At 35.4% G+C, this 23749-nt stretch overlaps 1 protein-coding gene across 2 annotated transcripts in view; it reads right to left on the reverse strand.

The window, feature by feature from the left end:
* Positions 1-23749, reverse strand: part of LOC150095409 (SRSF protein kinase 3-like) — a 429406-nt gene that overhangs the window by 278151 nt on the left and 127506 nt on the right. For both annotated transcript variants that reach the window (XM_090410594.1, XM_090410593.1), the window contains exon 7: positions 13317-13423. In XM_090410594.1, the coding sequence (XP_090266720.1) occupies positions 13317-13423 (107 nt within the window). The remainder of the gene's footprint in view (positions 1-13316; positions 13424-23749) is intronic.

A 23749-nucleotide genomic window follows, 5' to 3' on the forward strand; every position in this document is an offset into this window, starting at 1 on the left:
TAATACAAAGACTAGTAGAATTATACTGGGAACATAACAAAAATATCTATTATTATAATATTAGATTTTAAACAGAGTAACTTTATTAAGAATATTAAAACAGAAACAAATTGATGAAGATACCCTAGACTTCTTAAAAAAATATTAATAGTCTCACAGAAGAGATAATTAAATTCAACAGTATAACAAAAGGTAAAATAAACGTCAGTAAAGTAGTAGCCCGAGGATGTCCCATCTCCCCATACATCTACTTAGAGCAGTGGTCGCCAAAGTGGTCGATATCGACCTCCAGGAGTCGATATAACATTGTTAGGGGGGGGTCGATAGAAAAATATAAGATATCATTGTATGGGTAATATTTAATTCGGTTAACTTAGATTACCTCCATGCTGAATGACAACACAATTAATAGTGAATCGTGGGAACAGTGACATGAATAGGACCTATAAGATGGAGCAAAGTCATGAAAATAGTTACGGAGGCCAAAATGACGTATTTACCAATAAACGGATGTCGGTGGTTCCCACCCAGCCAGCGCGAACATGGTTGAAGGCTGGTTTCAGTCATGTTAATTCCATTTTAACAAAACAAAGAAATAAGCTAGATATACAATTCCGTGGCAATTTAAGGCTGAAACTTACTAATTTTGAACTCAACATTTCTAATCTTGTCACGAGTCACGAAGCACACCCTTCACATTGGCAACGTTAGTAAATTATATACTAAGTTAATAAAAGTCTTATTTTCATTATTTAAGTGAAGGGGATATTAAATCTCACATTATTTCAAAGCCGAATAAGAAACTCAAAGATCGGAATCGAAGAGTTTCGTGCCAAATGTGGGATTTAATATCCCCTTCATTTAAATAATGTTACATCGCCGAAGTGAAGCCCACTGGCTCTTTTATTTATGTCTTATTTTCATATACACATAAGGAAGATTGTATTATTGTTATTTTGTTATCTAAATTAAATTTTATATTTTACATATTATTTATCCATCCTATCAAATATGTAATGTTAAGAAGGACGTCAAAAACAAAAACGTATCCCTTTGACGTTAAGCCATTATACATACAATAAACACTAACTATAAAATAAACAATCTAAAAACTCACATGAACGTTTTTTTTTTGTTTGTCCTATTATAATTACGTAATAGTAAAATAGAGGGGTCGATAAAAAGTCAAGAAACTCTTGAAGGGGTCGACGGTCAAAGAAGTTTGGCGACCCCTGACCTAGAGGATATGGTAAACCAAGCCTTGGAAGGATAGAAAGGGATCAACCGAATGGTTATAACATTAATAACATAAAATATGCAGATGACATTGTAATAATAGCGGACATAAAAGAAAAGATGGTGAACCTAATAACCAAACTAAATAATATAGCACGACCATAAATACAGACAAAACAAAAATCTTGATAACTGGAAAAAAAATGAAGGAAAAGTAAACTTCTCCCTGAATGGATCAACAATTGAATAAGTAAAACAATTCAACTATTTAGGAACAGTAATAACAGAACATTTAGATACCATGACCACTATTAAACATAGCATATCGACTGCATGGTTATCATTTAATAAGCTAGGAAAAATAATAAAATCTCCAAACCTCTAAAAATAAAATTATATAATGCAATTATGATACCCACTGTGATACAAGCTTCAGAAACTTGGACACTCAAGAAGACACAGATACGAAAACTGGAGGCTTTCGAGATGAAATGTTTCAGAAAAACAAATAAAATAAAACAAATGAAACTGTACGACAAGATCTAAAATATACAGACTCATTAATAGAAAAGATCAAAAGAAGACAACTTCAGTGGTACAGACATGTTGAGAGAATGCCATCAAAAAGGCTACTCAACCTTGCTAGATTAAATGAAAAATATGCAAATATGAAATGTATGCAAGATTAAAAGAAAAAAAGGAAGACCAAGAACTAAATGGATAACATCAATAAAGGTCAACTCCGGATTACAAACACATAGACAGCTCACCAGCCAGCAAGAAACCGAGACTTATGGAGTTTGTTGTGGAAACAAGAAGACTCAACCCGTCCCCGAAAGAAGAGGATAGTAAGTAAGTAAAATGTACAGTATATTTTGTACTGAAATTTGAGAACTGTTTGTTCCATTTAATTTTTATATAGTTATACTATATTTCCTTTCATTTTAAATGCCTTTGCTTTTTTCCCCTGACATTAGGATCATTTAAACCATTTTAAGCGAAGGAAGCCAATGAACAGACAATCTCTTTCATGAAGGCTGTTTTCCTAATATTTTCAGATCCAATCTGATTGTGACTATTCAGTTCTAGCTGCTTTAACAATTTTTCAGCACTAAACTAAATATAGTCATCAGCATATCAGGAATCGTTGTCAAGATCTTAGAGAAAATAGTCAAGAGGAAAATACAGCATTGGATAGATGAAAATGGGATACTGTATGGGGAACAGCATGGTTTTGTGAAGGGTAGATCAAGCCTCAGTAACTTGCTCACGTTATAAAACACAGTGATGGCTGAACTGGATAAGGATAAAGGGTTTACAGTGATTCTACTGGACCTTGCTAAGGCCTTTGACAGGATACCACATGGAATTCTAATCGGTAAACTGCAGCATATGGGGATGGATAGGAGGATGGTTGATGGAGAGATATCAGAGAATGGTTTATTCAGGAGTAGAGTCCAAAAGATGTGACTAGTGGTGTGCTGCAGGGTTCTGTTCTTGTACCACTACTGTGGTACAAGAACAGATCTTGTACCACAGTATCTGAGAGGAAGTGTTCGTTTGTTTGCTGATGATGCAAAGTTGGGTAGAGTAATAGCGAGTGCACAGGATGTCAAAATTTTGCAGGATGATTTGGATAGTTTGGAGGACTGGGATAAGGAGAATGGATGTCAATTTAATGTGGCAAAGTGTAAGGTTATGCATTTTGGGGTAAAAAGATTAGCAGCAGTATATCACATTGGTGGAGCTGTACTCCAGGAGATTGACGAAGCCAGGGATTTGGGAGTGTTGATGGACAGGGAGTTGAAGTTTAGGGGGCACATCGCAAAAGTGGCTAAATCAGCTCATCAAATCACTTGGTTGCTGAAAAATACTTTAACAAGCAGAGACAAATAGGTTATTGTTCCTCTGTATCGAGCCTTAATAAGACCCCAACTAGACTAATGTGTCCAGATATGGGCACCAGGGTTCCTTCTCGATGGGGAGAAGGTGGAGAGGATCCAGAGACGAGTGACCAAGATAATAGCAGGACTATGGAGTGAACCTTATGAGAACAGGTTGAAGATTTGTGGGTTGCAAAAATTGGTTGATAGGCGGAAAAGGAGTGATATGATTGAGACATTCAAATTACTTTAGGGTTTCTATAAGATTAATTCAGAAGATATTTTTGAGAATAGGACTGGTGGTGGGAGGACTAGGGGCAATACATAGAAGCTGGGCAAGAGTGTGGTTAGCAAGGGTGTTAGAGCTAAGTTTTTTACTTGGAGAGTTGTGAATGAGTGGAATAAGCTACCAGAGTCTGTTGTGGGTGCCATGACTGTGAATGAGTTCAAGGCAAGGTATGATAGATACTGTGTGAATGTCGAATAGTTGTTCTTGACATGATGTTAAGACCTCCCTCGATGAGTCTATCAACTCCTTGGAGTGGCCTGTAATAATAATAATAATCGTCAATGATTTTTTTTTTTTTTTTTTTTTTTAGTGTCTGTTATAAGATTAGTTCTAATTAACTTTTAAGCATTTACTGGTAATTGGATATCTACAGTCTTTTCACTTTATGATTTTTGGTAACTTCAATAATGATAGGGTTATCTGAGATTACAGCCAATGTATATTATGTGTGTTAAATTGCATATGCTCTTCTGGTCAGGTTATTTGTTTTGTGGGATGAAAAACACCCTGACACTTCTATGTAAGACTGGCTAACTCATCTTCAATAGTAACCTAAAACAGCTTCCTTGTAAGAAACTGACCCTCTGCAGAATAGTTTCACTTTAGTATTACACCCATTTTATACTACATCCATAGTACCTTATATTGGAAATTTAAAGTAACTTAGCAAATTTATATAGTATTCTTCTAGTACTTTGTGTTTTTAAATTAAAATGTGGTTTTCAAATAATTTAGAGTTTTTACATTATGAATAAAATATAAAATTATCATTATCTATATATACAAAAAAAACAGTTATTATCTATCACAGTTCTTAAGAAAACAGCATCTATTGATACCAACTGTCCATCATTGGTTGGTCTTCTCTCCTCACCTCCCTCCTCTGCAAATTAAGGCACCAATCAGAACAAAAGATTTATGCATACTGATAGTGTCAATCACTCTTCCCTTATCTTTGAGATCAAGCTACTGATTATAATCCAGTAAGTATACCTACTGCCCAAGTCAGTAAAGTAAGTAGTGGTTATATAGATAGGATGTTCTAATTGCTAGTTTCTAACTGTATTAATTCTGTTTTTGTTTCAACCTGGCCCATTCGTGTGTTCGTACTATTCTTTATAGTTTATGCCAATAATACAGAACTCATAAACCTGCAGTGATCTTTTAGAAATTAATTAAAACCGAATATAATGCAATTGTTATACATTCCACAATTAACCATGTAGGATTATACAGTATACTAATAACTGTAGGAATATGCAATACAGATATCCCCTTGTAAAATATATATATATATATATATATATATATATATATATATATATAAATAAACAAACTAATTCCATTCGTTGCAGGTTTTTTTTTTTTTTCGACTAATTGTGCACGTTATATATATATATATAATGCAACAGTTTAGTACAAATGTTTTACTACATGTAAAAATTGTTAAGATTTATCTCAGTAATATCCTGGTTTGCAAATTTTTTATTTTTTTTTAAATTGAAATAATATAATACTTAATACAGTGGTACCTTGGATTGCGAGTAACTTGGTCTGCGAGTGTTTTGCAAGAAGAGCAAAAATTTTTAATAAATTTTAAATGAGCGAGGTCTTGCAATGTGAGTATTACCTATATGCTTTGTCTGCCGAGCATCACATGATCACAAGCCGCTCGGGATTGTGGGTAATCATCTCACATGCTCAGTCTCAGTCGGCATACCTCATTCGTGCTAGTGTTGTGACCACGCATGTGTGCATAAAGCATTTTTTTATTTTGTGTCCAAATGTAGTGACTGTTCTTTATTAACTGTACTATGACGATGGCCCCAATGAAGAAAAGGGTTGAAAAGGAAGGCGGTAAGAAGAAGGAGATGATTACGGTTGAAGTTAAAAAGGAAATCAACGGGAAGCACGAACAAGGTATGCAAGTGGTTGCCATCGCAAGATTTTATAAGAAGTCTACGTCAACGATTTGCACAGTATTAAAGAAGAACAAAGGGGGCCAGAAGTAGCAAAAGGAGTCACGGGAGTATCAAAGCAACGGCCATGTATTCTGGAAGATGTAGAAAAGTTGCTTTTGGTGTGGATAAACAAGAAGCAACTAGCAGGTGATACTGTGACCAAGAACTTGATCTGTGAGAAGGCAAAGGCCTTGTACGCCGACCTCGTAAGTAAACTGCCAAGTATGTCTACAGAAAATGAAGAAGGCTTCAAGGCGAGCAGGGGATGGTTTGATAACTTTAAGAGAAGTGGCATCCATTGTGTTGTGAGGCATGGAGAGGCTGCAAGTTTGGACAAAGGCAGCTGAGGCGTTCGTTGAAAGTCGTCCTACCCAATAAAATTACTGTAATATGCAATTGTAATGTAATTAATAAATTTGATTACTTTATGTATATTATATTTCAATAATAAAAATATAAAAAAGTATACATATATAAGGTATACCAAGGTATATGTATTTTGTATTATTCATTTTCATATGAATCTTTTTGAGTTTTGGAACGAATCATCTGAGTCTCCATTATTTCTTATGGGGAAATTCGCTTTGATATACGAGTGCTTTGGATTACAAGCAAGTTTCTGAAACGAATTATGCTTGCAAACCAAAGTACAATTGTACGTGAAATTAGAAGGTGAAGAAGAATCTAGTTTAACCCTCAGCTATTCTGATAATTGTCAATGGTTGGCATTCTTTTCTCATTTTCTGGATGTATCCATATTATTAAAAAAGCACATGCCTCCATCCTCCTTTACATGGAAAGCTGTTCAGCTTCCACCTCAGTTTGAATTATATACAAGGTGGTCAATATTAAAGCATTGTTGTTTAAGGCCTTGCAGAGAACCACCCAGTGATCCAAATGCAGCAAAACTTTGCAGGAATACAATGCGTACCTTGCAGAAGCGATATGAGAGATAGAAAAAAGTTCCAAACATCACCATCAGGTGGCATTATATGTTGTACCGAATGTCACTAGATGTAATTTTTCTGTGTGTGTAAGAAGGAGAAAGGAGGGTCAGATCAGGTGAACGAGGCAGCCATGCCGTGGGAAACACACAGCTGATCACTCTGGCTTCTATGAAATGTTCTCAAACAACCTCCTGTACAAGCTGATTGTGTGTGCAGGGACCCATTCTGAATGAAAATGACTGAATCCATGCACAAGTGCTGCTGTAGCTGTGGCACAACAAAATTCTTTATCATATCATGATACCTACTTGTCAGCAGCTGCCTGTTCTCAAATTCCATCCTATGAACTCTCTTCTTCATGTCTCACAAAGGTCCTTCTCCATGTAGCAAATGCCTTCAAGAAGAATAGTCCAATGATAAACAATGTAAACCAGCACCAGGCAGTAACTTTGGGTAAATGCAAAGGAATTTGTTGGATTGCATGTAAGTTTTGCATAGCCCATACCTGGCAAGTGTGGGTACTGTCAGTCGACTTTCAAAGTCCTGTGGGCACAACTGCTGTTCAGGGTTGTCTTGAATGGATAGATATGCAGAGTTTTCCATAGAATTTTACAGGCAATTATGTAAGACACAACCTTTGTCTTGATATGGCATGTGTGTACTGCAGGCAACAAAGCCGTTATTCGTGACCTGCTTCAAAATGGCAGTGGCAACTTGATTCACTTGTAAACTGATTAGTTTGCAACCTCTGCCAAGTTTAACTCCCAACAATCCCATTTCTTCAAAATGACTAATCATTCATGTGTGGACGATATCTTCATCATTTGGCCAGGAACAACACTAGAACTGACTGCATTTAAAGATTACCTTAATAACTTACATCCTAACATAAAATTTACTCTGGAACTAGAAGAAAATAAAAAACTTCCTTTCCTAGACATCCTTCTAGAAATAAATGAAAGAAAAAACAGATTATCGTTCTCCATTTATAGAAAGCCAACAAACATAGGAAGATTCCTTCTTGCTACCTCACACCACCATCCCAAGCAAAAAATAGGCCTCATAAAAACCTTAAGGGATAAAGCATACAGCATCCCCAGTACAGAAGTGGAAAGAAGAAATACAACACTTAACACAGCTCCTACTCTTTTGAAACCTTAGTTTCAAAACTAAGACAATTAAGAAAATTCTCAATACAGCACCCACAAGAAACTTAAATAAACAAGACTTCAAGAATGCAGTCACCCTTCCTTACAGCAAAAATGTAACAGATAAATTAGCCAAATTTCTCTACAAGTACAACATAAAAGTGACTTTCCTTCCACTTGAAAAAATATCAAAATCTCTTCATCCTCTGAAACCTTCACATCGCCCAATGAAAAAAACAGGAGTTTATAATATTCACTGTTCCTGTGGCATCTGCTATGTAGGCCAGACGGGGAGATCGAGAGAAATCCGCATGAGCGAATATTAAAAGGACGTACAAAAAAAGAGAGAAAATAGTCTGGCTTGACATTTCACACAGCTTCTACTGGTCATGATGTACTCTGGAACAGAACAAACATGCCCTGTTTCACAAGAAAATTCAAAGAGGCAGCAAATATGATTAAAATTCCTATGCAATGCAACAAAAATCAAGGTTCGATTTTAAATCAAGTTTGGTCAGTGTTTATTAAAATTTTACCCAGTTCAGGCCTTGGACAGAGTGAAAGTGAACCACAGAACGCAACATCAAATAGCATTGTTTCCAGCTAACATGTATTAATGGTTGCATAGATCTGTTATTTGGTATTTTAAAGAACTTTTTTTGATGTTCATAATACCAATAAATGAACTTGTTTTTTCATAATTTCTTAGAGTTTGTGCTTTAAACTGTTAGTTATCTTTACCCCTGAAGATCTTAATCTCATGACTAACGAAAATTGTAGGGTTCGTTTAGTTTTAAAAAACAAACAGTCTTTTTTTAATAAAAATGTGGTCACAAAACCGGAATAATTCGATTTGACTAATCATTCATTGCAGAGCACAAGGAGGAAGTGAACCTCGATGTTTGTTCAGGCGACAAAATTTGCAGAGTGAAGCAACAGCACTGCAATTGTTTGGGTAGTACAGCTTCACAAGCAAAGCATGTTGGCACAAAGTTAGTACCATCACGTGGATGGTATTAACAACCAGAATGAGAGGGGAAATCATGTCTTTTTAAACCCTCCTGGCACCTGCTGAATTGCATTATATGTATTCCATTCATATGGAATACATATAATGTATTCCATATGAATACATTATATGTATTCCATATGGAATACATTACAATGCCCCTGTTGGTGAATTTTGGTATTTTTCCTTTCATATATCATTTCCACATGATGCACAACTATTCCTGCAATGTTTCACAGCATTTGAATCACTGGATGGCACTCCACAAGGCCTTAAACAGGGTCCCTTATGCTCTCTATAATCACCCAATACAACATCTTTGTTTTCCTTGATACTTATGACTCCATAAAATACCATTCGTGGTTTTAATAGCTGCTCATGCCTGCCCTGTTCAAAATGCTGTACCTACTTATTCACAGCAGCCAGACTTATCCATCAAGGAGTCCCCATACTTAAAGGCACCATTGATTTCAAAGTTCCCACCTTTAACTTAAGATCTGTTATACTGTCACCTCCAACTAGTCGGTTATTACTTAGTTTTTAACAGTAAAACTTTCAAGCTCCAATATTTGTGTGTCCAATAGTTTTCTCATCTGGTATACCACATCCTCCTTATTCCTGTGCAAGGATCACCTGATCATTAACTATAAGAGGAGAATGGACTTGTTCTTCTATGATACATCCATTCTTCCAATCCTGCAAGGCTGCACCTAAGTAGATTTCAAACAACACTGGTGATATATGGCATTCCTGCTTGAGCCCCTTGCTAATATTAAATTCCTTTATAGCAGAACTTGATCTCTAATACATCCTCTTCACCACAGATATTCAGTGTTTAAAACAGTTCATGACTGACAACTATTAATACTTCAAAACTCAATGCACTAATGGAGGAATTAATTAAGCAGCAACTAAAAGTGCTCGGGAAAAGGGGGAGAAATGATGATCGCAACAATTATACTAAATCTTAGTAAGAGATAAGTCCAAGAATTCATACTTACCAAATAAAATGTCAATACCTTATTAGGTATTTATATCCTCAGAACAGGAAAGAGAAAGAGGTCCTTTCCCTAAATTCCCTATAGTAAACCTTGCACTATTGTTATGGTACCTACCGGTTTGTGATATAATCTACCGTATATAAATGATGCTATCATAAGTAAAAGAAATTCACTGAATATTACAATAAATTACTTAACTTCTGTTCCAAGTCTCTACAATTGGGATAGATCACCTTATGATGGAAACATTGGGGGGAAAGGGGGGTAGTAAGCAGGTATTTTCTCTTCATTCATCCCCTCATATATAAAAAATGCATAACACTTTCTAAACAAAATTAAAGACATCATACTTGATAAGTGATTTATTAGTCAGTTTTGCCGTCTCTACCTTTTTCACAAACGTTCCAATCAATGACACAATTCTTCTTTTATGAGACAAATTCCCACCCAATATCAAAGCACTCTTTGACCATGTACTACCTTCCGGTTAATTTGTGTGGCAAAATACTTTTTTTACCTGCAAAAAAAAAAGGCACAGATATGAGCTTGCTGTTATCCCACCCCAAGTGCTAACTTTTATATGGAAATTTCCGAGCAATGTGATCTAGATTCCTTTACTTTTAACATCCAAAGTCTGGCTTAGATACACAAACAATATTTTTATTATCTGGCCCCATGAGTGCCAGACTTTTGACACCTTCAAAATAACACAAATGTATACAATTCAAAACTGAAAGTCAGAACACTTCCATTTCTAGATACACTTATGACTTACCTTCTTTCTGGCAGTTTTTCCTTCACTGTTTACCGTAAGCCTACACATACTGGCCAATATATATAAGCTCTTACCATCATCCAACACAAAAACTAGGTGCCATTAACACACTAAAAAACAGGATGCTGATGATCTGCTCCAGTGAACAAGCACTTAAAGATGAATTAAAAGTTATCAGCAATACCTTCCTGAAAAATGGCTACAGCCAAAACACTACCAACAAAATTCTTCACAAGATCTCACTTAAAACAAAAATAAATTAGATTACAATAAAATTGTAACCATTCCATACATTAAAGGGATATCAGATAAAATAAACAGAATACTACAGAAATACAATCTTAATGTCACCTTTAAGCCTCTTACAAAATTAAAGAACTTACTCAACTCATCTCAGGATCCACTTCCACTGCTGGCCCATGTTGGAGTATACCATATTCATTGCACCTGTAATTTGCCCTATATAGGAGAAACAGGACGCACAATTCTATCCAAAAAAAAAAAAAAAAAGAAAAGAAAAGAAACATAAACAGCATATTACATTTAATAACTATGGTAAAGTCAGGCCTTTCTGATCCTGCTCTGAATATCCCACACAGAACTGACTAGAAAGACACTTGTTCATTCAAAATGTTATGAGCACAAATTTAAAAGAGACCTGCGAAAATTTAACCAACCACCCTAATCTTTACAATAATGATAGCTTAAAAATCCCAAAGAATATGGATGGCACATGTTCTATCCACATAACCTTTTGTTCTAAGAGTTCATTATAAATTATAATTAAGACTGTAGTATCCAGGATCTTAGCCGTAATATAACAAGCACTTACGTTAAATTATTGATTAGGCCACTACTAATGCTGTATTAAAAGTATTAATATGAATTTGTTCTCCGACCATGTTATAAATAAATAGGATATTGCTTTGATATGCAGTATTTTATTACTAGAGGTCAGGCTACTAGAATAGCAGCTGATCAAATCATTATTTTGGCATATTGTTTGAAATGTAATGTAGCTTGACTCTGCACAAGAAAATTACTTCAATTTTCCAAAACATTGGAAAATTAAAGTAATTATTCTTAACATATTGTAATCTCCAATCACGTTGGAAGTTTTTTCCCACTTGCTTAGACTATAATAAATTTAGTTTAATCCTTTATCTAAGTGTAAGCAAACAAAGTTTGTGTCTGAAGTATCTTCAGGACTGAGGTAACTTATGGTAAAGGGAGTTGCCTCAGTCCTGAAGTTACTTCAGGTGCAAACTTTGTTTGCTTACACTTGGATAAAGGATTAAACTAAATTTATTATAGTCTAACCAAGTGGAAAAAACTTCCAACATCTTTCTCTAAATCCAGAGTAATTGAATAATAAGATGAGCCACCTTTTGGTAACTTGTATAAGTAAATATGACCTTCTCCATTGCTTCTGCCTTAGTATCACCACCTCTCCGTATGGCTCCCACTGACGAGACCTCAATAAAGGTCGAAACCGGTCTGGGTTGTGGCCCTTCCTTTAACGCATAACATTATATATGTCTGCAAGGAGATGTGCTTTGCATTATGGGAGATACTAAGACAAGGAGTGATGAGAGCTTAGTCCACCTTTATCACGAGTTGCCTCAGTCCTGAAGATACTTCAGGTGCAAACTTTGTTTGCTTACACTTGGATAAAGGATTAAACTAAATTTATTATTAGAATGATGATCACCTTGTAACCTTCGAGGAAAATAATCTTATACACCCATTTCAAAGGACAGAAATCCATTTGACCTAGTCATAGCATACTTGGGTGAACCACAGAGATGATTTATTATAATGGTTAGTTTGTTATAATGAATTTCATTTATAATGGCATTATGCTTATTAGGCTTTGGTCAAGAATTTTTGGTTTGCTATAACAAGTGAGTTTGTTATGCCAGTGCTGGATACAGTGAGAGTCAACAGTAAAAAAAAAAAAACTATTAGTGACAGAGTATGAAGCAACAACAACTACAATAGCTAATGCAGTCTAAAATAGTTATAAGAGCAAAAGATTACAAAATATAATTAAACTAAGAAATACAAACACCTAACAAGAAACTTTATGAAGTAGCAGTGATACTTCACATGTTAATAAGGAGAAAATAAAACATGTTACACATAGGAAAGCCTCTATTTTGTGCATAAATAATTACATCTTCACTAAATTTAACATTTATATAAATAACATTAATGTCTGAACTAAGTGAGTTAGTAACCTAGGCTGAGGTAACAAAGTCACTCTTCTAAGTCAGGATAATTATAGCCATATGCGAGTATATGTTGTCAGTTAATTCTTTGTTCATTATTTTGTTTTTTATGATCCATATGGAAGAGAAGAGACCATGTTTACAGGAAAGGAAAAAAAAAAAAACTTTTATCTCTGAATGATAACTAGCTCACCACCATCAGCTGAAGAGTCCTTATAATTCTTGCATCCAGATAATTCAAAGTCAATTCAGTTCACAATCAAAGGAACTAACTATTCTTCTGACTGCACTACAAAGATGACCTAAACCTAAGGGAAAAGGGGCATCCTACTCACTCAGTTATATTCATCCAAAAAGCAACCTTACCAAATAAAAAACATCTGCATAAAAAAAAAATAAAATAAAATAAAATAAAAAAAAACATATAATATATGTTAAAAGAAAACTAATGCAATTTTAATGCACATAAATGTTTGTTAGGTGTAGCTAGGTTAAATAGTAAGCTGGTTTCTGTGCAATTTCACAATTTAGCAAATTTTTTTTTTTCCTTGTCAATTCTCATGATCCATTCCCATCCCCAACATTTACTAGAACCTGGAAAAATATCAGGCAAAATTTAATTTTAATATAATCCCCTCTCCTGCTCACAGGAAACAAATACTCATCTTATGAGAAGCTTTGTATCCTAGTGTTTTATTCGTTACACAGTTTTATTTTAATTTCTATTTTTTGTGCATCTGGGTACTCTGTATTCTGTGCTCAATTACATGTTAAATAAAACAAATTGGACAAATATATAGAGAAACTAAGAAAAAGAGCAAAATGCCACAACTTACCTGTCGGATAATTGTTTTTACATTGGACAGTGGTATGCCTTGATAACTAGAACGAATTATTAGCTTTAACAGGTTATGCCCAACAACTTCAAAAACCATACACACATCTGAATTCATTATATCAAGGGAAAAAATCTTTTACAATATAATTTTTTATAAAATAATAAATAAGAACAGTTCTAAAAGTTTTTAGAAGTAAATTCATTTATGCAACAAAAATAAAATTAATATAATCTAATCTAAATGTTTATCCATTGAGAAACTGATGCTGATTCCTTGATACAATTAATCACAGCAAAGTCTGATATGTGACTGACAGATAAACAATTAGTAATTCATTACTAATTATTAAAAATATTTCTCCACAGAACTTCTAGAACATATTAAAAAGAAAAAAGACAATACTATCATTAAAGTTGCCACAAACTTCTTTAAAGTACATAATAATAACATAATACCTGCTTTTTTTGATTATAATGATAAAATATGCTAATTTTAAAAAATCAGCATTTTTATACAGCATAATATAAAAATAATTATTTAAAAAAACAATTCTTTCATTTCAGTCATATAACCTGACATGCAGGTAGTAGCTATACAAGTGAGTAGAAAGTTTTTCACTTGGTTATACTATAAATTAAGATATCAAGAACGCTGATTGATTGGACGAAGAATTAAACCAAAAATATAATTTCTTGGCATCTTTAATTTACAGTATGTGCACAAATTCACATGGAGGGAAGATGCAAGGAATTGGAAAAGTCTCACTGACTATGTTATTGTCAACAGCGATGTTTTCCCACTGGTTCAGGACACGAATATTCAGAGGATTTGAAATAGGGCGTTATCACCATTTAGTGTTCAGCGGAATAAAATTCAACTTCATATTGAAAAGAGGGGTGTGTGTAAGAAAGTTTTGAAATGAATCAAATTTAAACAGCTAACAGATTTGAACTGTAGACTCAAATACAAAAACATTATTTAAGAAAAACTAAAAGAGTTTGAGTTTGGAGATTTGCCATTAAATCTCCATGAACCAAATCTCGTAGATTTAGTGCAAACCCTAACTTTGATTATAATAAATTAAAGTGTGAGCAAACAAAGTTTGCACCTGAAAGTATCTTCAGGACTAGGGTAAGGTGGTACAACACCAGGGCACTCCTTGCAAAGGTGGAGGAAGCTACCAACACTCTTATCTCAGTATCTCCCATAATGCAAAACATATCTCCTTGCAGATATGTCTAATGTTATGCATTAAGGGAAGGGCCACAACCCAGACTAGTTTCAACCTTTATTGAGGTCTCTTCAGTGGAAGCGTTCTGAAGATACCTTCAGGCACAAACTTTGTTTGCTCACACTTGGATAAAGGATTAAACTAAATTTATTATACTCTAACCAAGTGAAAAATAAACTTTCAACATCTTTCTCTAATTCCAGAGTAATTTATTTAAAAAAAGGTGGTACACCATTTGGCAACTCCTATAGGTAAAGATGACCTGCTAATGCTTCTGCCTGGTATCTCCACTTGGGCCTGGCTCCCACTGAAGAGACCTCAATAAAGGTCGAAACCGGTATGGGTAGTGGCCCTTGCTTTAATGCATAGCATTACACATATCCGCAAGGAGATGTGTTTTGCATTATGGGAGATACTGAGATAGGAGTGTTGGTAGCTTGCTCCACCTTTGCAAGGAGTGCCCTGGTGTTGTACCACCTTACCCTAGTCCTGAAGATACTTTCAGGCGCAAACTTTCTTTGCTCACACTTGGATAAAGGATTAAACTAAATTTATTATACTCTAACCAAGTGAAAAATAAACTTTCAACATCTTTCTCTAAATCCAGAGTAATTTATTAAAAAAGGGTGGCACACCATTTGGCAACTCCTATAGGTAGAGATGACCTGCTAATGCTTCTGCCTGGTATCTCCACTTGGGCCTTGCTCCCACTGAAGAGACCACAATAAAGGTCGAAACCGGTATGGGTAGTGGCCCTTGCTTTAATGCATAGCATTACACATATCCGCAAGGAGATGTGTTTTGCATTATGGGAGATACTGAGATAGGAGTGTTGGTAGCTTGCTCCACCTTTGCAAGGAGTGCCCTGGTGTTGTACCACCTTACTCTAGTCCTGAAGATACTTTCAGGCGCAAACTTTCTTTGCTCACACTTGGATAAAGGATTAAACTAAATTTATTATACTCTAACCAAGTGAAAAATAAACTTTCAACATCTTTCTCTAAATCCAGAGTAATTTATTAAAAAAAGGGTGGCACACCATTTGGCAACTCCTATAGGTAGAGATGACCTGCTAATGCTTCTGCCTGGCTCCCACTGAAGAGACCTCAATAAAGGTCGAAACCGGTATGGGTAGTGGCCCTTGCTTTAATGCATAGCATTACACATATCCGCAAGGAGATGTGTTTTGCATTATGGGAGATACTGAGATAGGAATGTTGGTAGCTTGCTCTACCTTTGCATGGAGTGCCCTGGTGTTGTACCACCTTACCCTAGTCCTGAAGATACTTTCAGGCGCAAACTTTCTTTACTCACACTTGGATAAAGGATTAAACTAAATTTATTATACTCTAACCAAGTGAAAAATAAACTTTCAACATCTTTCTCTAAATCCAGAGTAATTTATTAAAAAAGGGTGGCACACCATTTGGCAACTCCTATAGGTAAAGATGACCTGCTAATGCTTCTGCCTGGTATCTCCACTTGGGCCTGGCTCCCACTGAAGAGACCTCAATAAAGGTTGAAACCGGTATGGGTAGTGGCCCTTGCTTTAATGCACAGCATTACACATATCCGCAAGGAGATGTGTTTTGCATTATAGGAGATACTGAGATAGGAATGTTGGTAGCTTGCTCCACCTTTGCAAGGAGTGCCCTGGTGTTGTACCACCTTACCCTAATCCTGAAGATACTTTCAGGCACAAACTTTCTTTGCTCACACTTGGATAAAGGATTAAACTAAATTTATTATACTCTAATCAAGTGAAAAATAAACTTTCAACATCTTTCTCTAATTCCAGAGTAATTTATTAAAAAAAGGGTGGTACACCATTTGGCAACTCCTATAGGTAAAGATGACCTGCTAATGCTTCTGCCTGGTATCTCCACTTGGGCCTGGCTCCCACTGAAGAGACCTCAATAAAGGTCGAAACCAGTATGGGTAGTGGCCCGTGCTTTAATGCACAGCATTACACATATCCGCAAGGAGATGTGTTTTGCATTATGGGAGATACTGAGATAGGAATGTTGGTAGCTTGCTCCACCTTTGCAAGGAGTGCCCTGGTGTTGTACCACCTTACCCTAGTCCTGAAGATACTTTCAGGCGCAAACTTTCTTTGCTCACACTTGGATAAAGGATTAAACTAAATTTATTATACTCTAACCAAGTGAAAAATAAACTTTTAACACCTAACTCTGATTGATTCAACCAGAGGTGCATATGGTGAAGTAATCTGCAAGGATAGAAAAATCAGAACTCCATGGTGGACACAGGAAGTTAAAGAGGCAGTCAAGAAAAAGAAGAAAACATACTGAGAGTTCCTGGCAAGTAAGTCACCTTGTGCTCTTAGAGAATACAGAGAAAAATGTAAGCAACCAGAAAATTGTGTAAAATTAGCTAAACAAAACTCATGGGAGGACTTTGGTAAGAAGATTGCAAATAAATATCAGGAAGGGGGTAAAATATTCTTGAGGCTATTGAAATAAGCTCAGAAATGGGGGAAAAAGTACTGTAAAATGTATTAGAAATAATAAAGGGGACATGAAAACTGAGGATACAGATGTTCTTGATGGGAGTAATTACTTTGAAAGATTTCGAAATAGAGTGAGCAGTGACAGCATGGTGGTAGAAAACACTCAACAGAAATGCCATCTGGAATATATATCTGTACTTCAAAGTAGAAAAACTATCACAAACCTAAAATGTGGAAAGGCAGGAGGAGTACATGATATTTGACCAGAAATACTAAAATATGGAGGTATCAAGTTTTACAGTGGCTATAATGCATAATTCAGAACACCTGGTCAGAGGGTTGAATTCCATATGATTAGAGTAGAATGCTCATAGTAAAATTCTGAATGTGAGAATTACATAGGAATTTCTGTACTGAGTTCTCATGGTAACTTTCATGAAAGTATTCTTGAGAAATGGCTAACAAAAATTGTGGAGAAGAAGAACAAGCTGGGTTCAAGCCAAACAAACGTTGTCAGGATCAGATTTTCACTTTACGACAAACAGCTGAAAAACCATTAGAATATAACAAGTATCAGTATTGTAGTTTAGTTGAACTGGAAAAAAAAAATATGACAAGATGCCAATAGGAAAATTATTTATTTTGATGTTAAATCAGGTGAGCGACAATGTGTACATTATCTAAACTGTTAATCATCATCTATATGGATCACATCATGCAGGAAATCTGGTATTAAATCTTGTATCAAAATTGGCAATGTTAATCTTAGTTCATTACTTTATGCATATCATATTATACTTCTGAGTATATCCGGAACAAGTCTGCAAGATTCCCCGACTAAATTGAATAACTGTTGTAATAAATTTAGTTCGAAAATCAGCATTAAAAATACAAAGACAATGAGAAAATAAGGCAGAAAAACTGAAAACATCAACTGTGCCCTGAATGGAGAACCTATCATCATCATCCAATTCCTGCCATGTACCCTCTTGTAGTACTATCATAACCAGTATACCCTCAACGGGTGTACTGGTTATGATAGTACTACATGAAAAATTTATATCATTACTAACTTCCTATCTACAAGTTTCCCTCCAAAATCAAATCTCTTACCTGTAAAGACTCCAACAACATTTTACTGTATCAATCCACCTATATCTTGGTCTTCCTCTGGGTCTTTTTCCTGCCAACCTGGCATAAAGACTAACACTGGTTTTGCTAATCGTTCCACTCCCATTCTGTATAAGTGACCATACCACCTGAGATGAGCTCTGCTAACACAGTCCTAGATGCAGACAATGTCAAGTTCTTTCTAATATCCTCATTTTTAATATGATATTGCCATTGATGCCATCTGTTCATGCCCCTAATCTTTCTCAAGACTCTTAGTCTTTGGTCAAGTGTCTTACTACCGACTCAGCTCTCAGATGCATAAGTTAAAATTGGTTTGAATACTGTCTTGTATATAGCTAATTTAGTGTTTCGACTAATTTCTCTCTTATTCCAGATAAATATATTCAGTTGACTTGCTACCATACCAGCTTTGTTCATTCTGTTGTCTATTTCGATATTTAATTTACCATCTTCACCAAAATTCGTGCCTAAGTAGTTGAAATATTTTACTTGTTCTATAGGTTCTCCATTCACAATGCAGCTGATATTTTCAATGCTTCTGCCTATTTTCGTCTTCTTATTGCTGACCTTCACACTGTATCTTTTACAACAGTTCTTCAATTTAGTCAGGGAATCTTGCAGACTTATAGCTGATTTATTTAGAAGTATAACATTGTCCTCATAAAGCAAAGAGTTGACATTAGTATCTCCAATTTTGATATCAGGTTTAATACCACTTTCCTTCATAATGTGATCCATATAGATAATGAATAACACAGGGGAGAAAGTACATCCTTGTGTGACACCAGATTTAACATTAAACCATCTTCTTGTACTTCCTGCAATTCTAACTGCTGACTTACAACTCTAATAAAAACTAAGTATTGCTTGATATAATGCCCCATTAACACCATATAACTGTAGCGTTTCGAATAGCTTCTCTCTTGGCACCTTGTCATATGCCTTTTCCAGATCTACAAAACTTAAATGCAAATTTAGAAAGTTTTTAACCTTGGATATATACTATGTTAAAGATATCAAGCAATTTTATAAGCTAGGTTTTAATCCTTTTTCCCAAGTAAGCAAACAGACAAGTCAAGTTTGTGCCTGAACATAGTTCAGGTCTGAGGCAAATCGTAGTAAAGGTGAAGTAAGCTCTAATCACCTTTTTTTAGTATTTCCCCTAATGCAAAGCACATCTCCTTGCAGAGATGTATGATGCTACACATTAAAGGCAAGGGCCACTACCCAGACTGGTTTCGACCATTATTGAGGTTTCGTCAGTGGGAGCCAGACCCAAAAATGCCAAGGTTGAAGTAATGCAGAGATAATAAATTTTACCTAAACAAGTTGCCACAAGGTGCTTTGCCCTTATTAAATAAAAATCTCAAGATGAGAGTAAGATGTAGAAAGCTTTTTACCTATGGTATATACTATGCTAAAGATACCAAGCAATTTTATAAGCTAGGTTTTAATCCTATTTCCCAAGTAAGCAAACAGACACATCCACTTGCGGAGATCTGTATTCCCTTGCATACATCTCTGCAAAGGGATGTGTTTTGCATTAGAGGAAATACTAAGTAAGGGAAAGTGATCAGAGCTTACTTCACCTTTACTACGAGTTGCCTTGGAACTGAACCATGTTCAGGTGCAAACTTGACTTGTCTGTTTGCTCACTTGAAAAAAGGATTAAAACCTAGCTTATAAAATTGCTTGGTATCTTTAACATAGTATATACCCAAGGTAAAAAACTTTCTACATCTTACTCTCATCCTGAGATTTTTATTTAATAAGGTCAAAGCACCTTGTGGAAACTTGTTTAGGTAAAATTTATAAGCTCTGCATTACTTCAACCTTGGCATTTTTGGGTCTGGCTCCCACTGACGAAACTTCAGTAAAGGTCTAAACCAGTCTTGGTAGTGGCCCTTGCCTTTAATGCATAGCATCATACATCTCCACAAGGGGATGTGCTTTGCATTAGGGGAAATACTAAGGAAAGTGATCAGAGCTTACTCCACCTATGTTCAGGCACAAACTTGACTTACTTGGGAAAAAGAATTAAAACCTAGCTTATAAAATTGCTAGGTATCTTTAACATTAAATGTAGATCTTTGTTATATTCCCATGATTTCTCAACTAATTGTTGTAAAGTGAATATCTGATCCTGACAGTCTCTATTTGGCTTGAATCCAGGTTATTCTTCAGAAAGCTTCCCTTCCACAATCCTCAGCCATTTCTCCAGTATACTTGCATATATCTTACCAGGACCACTCAGTAGAGAAATACCCCTGTAATTCTCACATTGTTTTATTTCCCATTTATATATAGGTACTATGAGAACTCTTCTCCAATCATCCAGAATTCGTCCCTCTGAACTATGCAGTGTAGCCACTGAGCAACTATAAGACCTTTTATACTTCCATACTTCAGCATTTCTGGTCGAAAATCATCTACTCCTACTGCCTTTCCACATTTCAGGCTTTTGATGGCTTTTTCTACTTCAAGTATCAATATGTGTGTTGAGTGTTTTTTTACCACTGTGCTGTCATCACTGCTTGTTTCATTTAGCAATTTTTTGAAGTAATTACTCCATACATCAAGGATATCTTTTTCTCTGGTTTTCATGTCACCTTTATCATCTCTAATTCCTTTTACAGCACTCTTCCCTCCATTTCTGAGCTTCTTCAACAACCTACAGAATATCTTGCCACCTTCTTCATATTTATTTTCTATGTTCTTACCAAAGTACTCCCATGACTTTTGTTTAGCTAGTTGAGCACAGTGTTTACCATTCTTATATTTGTCTCTGTATTCTCTAAGAGCACAAGCTGACTTATTTGTTAAGAACTTTTGATATGAGTTCTTCTTTTCTTTCACTTGCTGTGTCCACCTTGGAGTTCTGATTTTTCTATCCTTCCAGACTACCTCACTGCATGCCTCTCTGAATGAATTAATCGGTGTTTTCTTCAGGGCTTGCCACTGAATCTCCAATGTTTGGTTCCTATTCTCAAACTCTTTCATTTTTTCTTGAATGTGTGTATATTTCATCAACAGTTCACATCTGAGAGCTGCTCAACTTTCATTCGCTTTAAAACTTTCTTATGGGGTGCTTAAGGGTCAAAGTTATATAACTGAGGAGACCTCCACATAGCCTTTAAAGGAATGCATTTAACTGATCAGGGATTCTGACCTAATGACCAATCCTCACCTTCTCGTGGTGCACCCTGTTAAGTATCTACCTGGATACTGAACGAATGAGAATGGGTTGGCAATTTGAGATTTAGCCATCCAAATTGTATTCTTATTGGATTAAACCAAAATAAAAAATGATGGTACAACATGAGACAATTTCATGCCAGCGGGATTGTCGATCAGTTTAAAAAAGGCCTCTTTGTTTTTGATAGGGAACCAGGTCAAACAGCGAAAAGTCAGCTACTGGAACAAATCCTAAAACACACTCCAACTCAACATCACAAAAGTTCAAGATCGGTACTATGAACATAAGAAGCCTGAATGGCAAAGAAATGGAAGATAGATGAGGAATTGGATAAGTACCAGATCGGCATAACAGGGATGACTAAACAAAAAAGGCAAAAACTGGTGAGATCTTCCTGAGCAATAAATACAAAATGTTATATTCAATCAATGACAATCAAGGAAAAGAACGAGTAGTCATAGTATTCAACATTAAATACGAGAGTAATATTCCTGAATGGCAGGCAGTCTCAAGTAGAGTGATGTGGGCAAATGTGAGAATGGGGAACTGGACAATGATACTTATTTGTGCCTAAGGTCCCACAGAAGGTTCTACTATGGAAGAAGTGGAGGAATTTTTTGAGGCTTTAGAGAAAGCAACTGACACAATGAAAAAAGAAAAGTTGGTCCTTGTTGGGAATCTAAATAGCAGATTAGGAAGTGATTGTCAGAAATACAAAAATATATTGGGAAAATTTGGTGAAAAGAACAAATCTAATAATAATGACAAATACCTGTTCGATTTCTGCTCATGACATGGACTGGTTATTACTAACACAATGTTCCAACATAAAAATGTGCACAAATTCACATGGAGAGAAGACGCAAGGAATAAGAAAAGTCTCATTAACTATGTTATTGTTGATAGTGATGTTTTCTCCCCAGTGCAGGACACCAGGTGTACAGAGGATTCGAAATTGGAAGTGATCACCATTTAGTCTTGAGCAGAATAAAATTGAATTTCATATTGAAAAGAATAACATGTAAGAAACTTATAAAACAAATAAAAGATGAGCAGCTCTCAGATGTGAACTGTAGACTAAAATACACAAAGATTGTTGAAGAAAAAATGAAAGAATTTGAGAACAGAAACCAAACCTTGCAGATTCAGTGGCAAGCCCTGAAGAAAACACCGAATTCATTCAGCCAGAGAGGAATGTGATGAGGATGTCTGTAAGGATCGAAAAATCAGAACTCCATGGTGGACGCAGGAAGTTAAAGAGGAAGTGAAAGAAAAGAAGAAAGCATATCAAAATTTCCTGACAAATAAGTCAGCTTGTGATCTTAGAGAATACAGAGACAAATGTAAGAAAGGTAAACACTGTGTAAAACTAGCTAAATAAAAGTCATGGGATGACTTTTTTAAGAACATAGAAAATAAATATCAATAACGTTGCAAGATATTCTGGAGGTTGTTGAAGAAACTCAGAAATGGAGAAAAGTGTGCTGTAATAGGAATTAGAGATGACAAAGGTGCCATGAAAACTGAGGAAAAAGATATCCTTGAAGTATGGAGTAATTACTTCGAAAAATTGCTAAATGAAACAAGTAGTGATGACAGGATAGTGGTAAAAAAACACTGACCAGGCATGCAGTAAGGAATATATATTGATACTTGAAGTAGAAAAATCAAAAGTGATACTGGACCAGAAATGTCCAAGTATGGAGGTATAAAAGTCTTACAGTTGCAGCACTGCATACTTCAGAAGGCCTGGACAGAGAGACAAATTCCAGATGATTGGAGTAGAGTTATCATAGTACCCATATATAAAAAGAGAAATAAAACTGAATGAGAGAATTGTGAAGGTATTTCTCTATTGAGTGTTCGTGGTTAAGATATATGCAAATATACTTGAGAAAAGGTTGAGAAAGGATTGTGGAAGAGAAGCTTGGTGTAGAACAATCTGGAGTCAGGCCAAATGGAGGATGTCAGGATAAGATTTTCACTTAACAGATAGTTGAGAAATCATGGGAATATAACAAAGATCTGTATTTAAGTTTTGTAGATCTGGAAAAGACATATGACAAGGTGGCAAGAGAGAAGCTATTCGAAAAGCTACAGTCATATGATGTCAATAGGGCATTATATCAAGCAATAATTAGTCTGTATTTGAGTTGTAAGTCAGCAGTTAGAATAGAAGGAAGTACAGGAAGGTGGCTTAATGTTAAATCTGGTGTCACACAAGGATGTACATTATCTCCTCTATTATTCATTATCTATATGGTTCACATTACGAAAGTAAGTGGTATTAAACCTGATGTGTTAATCTCAGATCTTTGCTTTATGCACATGATGTTATACTTCTAAATAAATATGCAACAAGTCTGCAAGATTCCCTGACAAAACTGAATAACTGTTGT

Source organism: Typopeltis vanoorti, chromosome 20, assembly GCF_054136105.1.
Source record: "Typopeltis vanoorti isolate ZY-2024b chromosome 20, IOZ_Tvanoo_1.0, whole genome shotgun sequence".
Lineage (NCBI taxonomy): Eukaryota > Metazoa > Arthropoda > Arachnida > Uropygi > Thelyphonidae > Typopeltis > Typopeltis vanoorti.